The 4730-nt window shown below is 51.4% G+C and overlaps 1 protein-coding gene across 7 annotated transcripts in view; it reads left to right on the top strand.

The window, feature by feature from the left end:
• Window positions 1-4092, top strand: part of ci (cubitus interruptus) — a 404515-nt gene extending 400423 nt beyond the window's left edge. For 4 of the 7 annotated variants that reach the window (XM_070124718.1, XM_070124719.1, XM_070124720.1 and 1 more), the window contains exons 13-14: window positions 1-222; window positions 691-4092. The exon at window positions 1-222 is cut by the window's left edge and continues 177 nt beyond it. In XM_070124718.1, the coding sequence (XP_069980819.1) occupies window positions 1-222; window positions 691-2220 (1752 nt within the window). In that variant the 3' untranslated portion in view covers window positions 2221-4092. The remainder of the gene's footprint in view (window positions 223-690) is intronic. The other 3 variants (XM_070124723.1, XM_070124722.1, XM_070124721.1) reach the window with 2 other exon arrangements.
• The last annotated feature ends 638 nt before the right edge of the window (window positions 4093-4730 follow it).

Raw genomic sequence — 4730 nt, 5'->3', positions numbered from 1 at the left:
CGGCCCCTGGACCGCGGGATGGGCTGCGGGCCCGATGGCGCCGCCGCCGGACGGAGGCTGCAGAGACACCACAGCTACTCGACCTTCAACCCCCGCACGCCCCTGCCGCCCATCACCCCGCGGCACCCCAACCAGGGCCTGCAGCTGGACCAGGTGGCCGAGGACGAGCCCATCGAGAACAAGCTGGTCCTTCCCGACGACATGGTCAACTACCTCAACCAGGTCGGTCTCCACGACGGATGCCTTTGTAAACCGTTGTTATGCTTAACGTGCTCATTTATAGGATATTTAGATAGACAGACTGATAGATATATAGTTGAATATAGATGAATTATATGTACAGAGATGTTAATATGTATATCAGTATATGAAAATATATGCATATTTATATAAATACAAATATTAGTATAATTGTATATCAATATATATGAATGTGTAATTGCATATATATATATATATATATATATATATATATATATATATATATATATATATATATATATATATACAAATATGTGTAGATATATATATGTGTGTGTCTGTGTGCGTGTGTATGTATACATATATACATAGAGAGAGAGAGAGAGAGAATGTAAACGTCACTCGTTGCGCGTACCTATTCCATGGCTGTTTACGATGCCCATAACCCTTTCCCTCCCGCAATGACTGACCTTTTCCTCGCTCCCGCAGAAGGGAAACGGAGACAAGATGAAGTCGGACGCCAAGGACGGCCGGCGCCAGGGCGGGACGCCCACGATGCACCACGCCCAGATGCCCTCGCCGGCCTACAGCGGGCAGCCCATGCCCAGCCCGGCCTACTCCAACCAGTCCATGCTGAGCCCCGCCTACTCCAACCAGCCCCTGCAGTCCCCGGCGAGCAACTACCAGTACCCTCAGGCCTCCCCGGGCTACTCCGTGCCCTCCCCCGCCCACCCCCACGGCTACAGCGGCCAGCCCATGCCCTCGCCCGCGACGCCGCAGCAGTTCAACAACCCCATGGCCTCGCCGGCGCCCGCGGCGGCGCAGGCCTTCAACCAGATGTCGCCGGCCTACCCCCACCAGGCCATGCCCCCCAGCTACTCCATGCCCCAGCAGGGCCAGTACCCGCAGCAGCAGTACCCGCAGCAGCAGGGCCAGGGGGTGATGGGCCAGCACATGTACGGGCCCATGATGCAGCAGGGCAGGTACCCTGGCGGCATGGGCGGCGGGCCCGGCGGCGGCTACGGCATGGGGCAGGGCTACGGGCCCGTCCACGCCTGCGGCCACCTGGCGCCGCCCAACCTGCCCCCGCCTGCGTACCAGGCGCCCTGCGCGGGGTGCCAGGGCCGAGGCGGCAGCGCCATGGCGGGCGACATGAGCGGGTACCCGGGGCAGCAGGGCGCCATGGCCAACTGGCAGGGCTCGCAGATGAGCATGAACCAGTTCCAGGGCCAGCAGTACGGGCCGCAGCACCACATGAACGCCATGGGCGCTCAGGGGGCCATGGGCTACATGGGCATGGCCGGACAGTACCCCAACCACGTGGCGCCGAACGGGAACATGATGCCCATGCCGTACCCGGGCTCCCTCGGCGGCGACGTGCAGTGCCGGGACGTGAGCCAGTCCTCACAGACCAAAGGAGGCAAGTCGAAGGCCTCGGTCAAGGGCGGCGGCGGCGGCGGCGGCGGCGCTGCGGGTGCCGTCAACGCCGCGACGGTGGCCGGCGGCGGTGGCGCGGGCGGCGCGGGCGGCGGCAACGGCGCCCTCCACCAGCCAGGCGCAGGCACGGCGTCGTCTCTGCCGTGCCCGCCGGTGGACAACAGCCCGACCGACACGAAGGCCGTCGACACTAAGGCCGTGGACACGAAGAGCAACAGCAAGAGCTTCATGAAGCCCGACACGTACCAGCGCACCCTGGAGTACGTGCAGCAGTGCCACAGCTGGAGCTCCACCGTGGTCAAGGAGGAGGTGACCAGCACCACGGACCAGAAGCCCAAGCTCAACCCCAACGGCACCGTGGCGGGCTACACGGGGCCGGGCTCGCAGGCCAGCCTCGCCGTGCCGCAGCCGCAGCAGCCGCAGCAGCCGCTCGCCGCCCCCCAGCAGCCCCAGGGAGGCTCCAGGTTCGCGACGCCGCTCCCGGTGGCCCTGGCGGAGACCTCCAACATGGTGATCAACGACATGAGTTCCTCGCTGACGTCGCTGCAGGAGGAGAACAAATACCTTCAGATGATGCAATGACGACCCGGGCCCTTGACCTGTGACCCGGTCAGGTCGGGTCGCTCTCCTGAGGCTCGTGACCCTGTGTGTCGTAGTATAACGGATGACTGTGATGACTTAGTTTGTAAATACTGATTTAACATTAATATATTTGTACAAATTCTTCCTGTGTTGAGAACTCGTGAACGTTTGACTCCCAGTGGTTCCGCCCCAGAGACTCTCAAGGGCTTTTTCGTGCCAACTTTATCACTGTATAAAAAAGAAAATAGTTCCAGATCAACCAGTATCCTATATAGACTCAACTACCACTACCTTAGCGTCACAACTACCACCAAACACCCTTATTAAACCCCCCTCTCCCAATCAGCTGAATGTCGCACCGCCATCAGCTGATCAAAGTGCCTGAACCTGTCAAGTTACCGTTACTGCCAAGTTACCTTTAAGTTCATTACTACCTGAATCCCCCCCCCCCCCTCAAGCTGCCCATGTTACCAGCATGTGCTTAGAATACCACAGACTCCCATCTTTCAATGGCTTGTTGGCCACAAAACCACCGCCGAAAATTGCCACTCATTCAACTCCTTGACTAAAGGGTAGTTGCAAGTCAGATATTAGGCGAATAAGCCCAGTCATGACCTTCCCACCTAAAGCTCATTGCAATAAAGCCACCCTGTAAATTATATCTATCGAAGAATCGTCAAATTCCCTGTTGATATACAACCAAGCGGTTCCAGGTAGTTTCCCACTCGTTTCCAAAATAAAGTGGTAGTTCACGGTGGCCACTTCGACCAGAGAAATGGCATAGTTTCAAGAAGCAGTTTTAGGAAGGTCTTCGCCAGCAAATCAAATCAACTGGAGTCACAGATTGAAAGCTTTTCCCCTGGTAAACTCTGACCAGCTTGGCAAGGTCCCCCTCCCCATCCCCTTCATCCCCGACTTGACAGGGTTCATGAACAGCATGACAAAGTTCGTAGTAATTAGCATGACAAGGTTCGTATTTATTATCCGCACGTGTTCAGATTCCCTCCGACATAACGTGGTTTATGCGGATCGGAGTTGTACAGAAAAAAAACGGTCCAAGGTATGAACACACCGTGATCCAAGACGAGAAACAGTATACAGTTTTTGTCGGTTGTGAGTGTGACAGTGTTCTGAAGAAGGAAAAAAGGGTAAACATAAACAAACCGTGGCTATTAGACTGTCTAGATACAGGGCCAGAACGGTTGTTTCCTCGCCCACAGACACCCGAAAAGACAAGACTATCGTGTATCCTCGAGTGCGATCCGCCAGGCAGACAAATAGACAGCCACCGCGTGCCAAAGTGTACCCGTGTAGTGTTGACCGAGTGTGAACCGAGTGTGAACCGAGCAAGTGTCGCCAGCCAGCGAGCCAGCCTCGTGAGAGAGACAAATTAGCTGGCTCTGTGATTCCCCCAATACCTCATATAATCGCCAGCCTTCAGTGTCACACGCACGGACGCACGACGCAGGTCAGATTCACGGCGCCCGGCCCTCTGACCGCCGAGCCCTCTTCCGCCAGATCAACAGAAGCAACAGCAGACGAGTGCCATGCAGAGAGCCAGCCATCCACACCAGTGCCAAAAGTTGCCTATGAAACCCGTCCCTGATTGTGCCATAACACGTTGGCCATATCCAGGAGTCGCTAATTGTACCAACAATGTAAAAATATTGTATATTAAAAACTAATTATTTAAGCAGTAACAACAGTGGTGACTTCATCCTGTCTCTCCATATCTCCAATTGTACTTACGATATTCTCTTTTTTACATAATAGATAAATAACTTCTTTGAATAAAGACGTTTTACACGGATAAAAGTTTTGTTTATTTATATACAGCATTTACTATTGCATATGTGCGAGTCCACCTAGTATGTATATTTACCATCATCCTTTCACTGACAGGAAATTGTTTCACTCAAAAAAGAAAAGAAAATAAAACCGACTAAAATGTAAAACGTGTAATTATAAAGCATTTATTTAATCGAAGTAAAATGCCTCGATTGGCCAATATTCAACCTGTTCAAATAGCATCGTTGAACTTCAGAAATTTATCATTCGTGACCTATCACTCGTAGAAAAAATGATTTTCATTAATCAAGACTAGATTGCCTCGATAAAAAATAGTTACGCATATCAAGTGTTCCTTTAATGTTCACTTAAACATTACTGAACATATATCCTCACCATATTTTTTCCCCTTAATGAAGGTTTGAATTATGATTTTTTTTTCCATTTTCGCAGATCAGAAGATATCGTTACATAATTTCGACATCAGGGGTACATTTTGCCAAATTAATCGATGTAAATGTAATAGTAAAGCCAGTGCTTGAAATTTTAATTACTGAAATGCTAAAGAAATCGGATTTATTCTACTTTACAAAATATATATATAGTGTTTAATCTGCAACAATTTGTAGTATCGGCATTTCAGTGCACAAAAAAAAAAATATATTACGTCATAAGATATTCGGGAATAACAAAGGAAATTTAAAGACAAAAATATGTATGGT

Source organism: Penaeus vannamei, chromosome 8 (assembly GCF_042767895.1).
Source record: "Penaeus vannamei isolate JL-2024 chromosome 8, ASM4276789v1, whole genome shotgun sequence".
Lineage (NCBI taxonomy): Eukaryota > Metazoa > Arthropoda > Malacostraca > Decapoda > Penaeidae > Penaeus > Penaeus vannamei.
The sequence above is the reverse complement of the archived record's forward strand: the minus strand, read 5'-3'. Positions and strand labels throughout refer to the sequence as shown.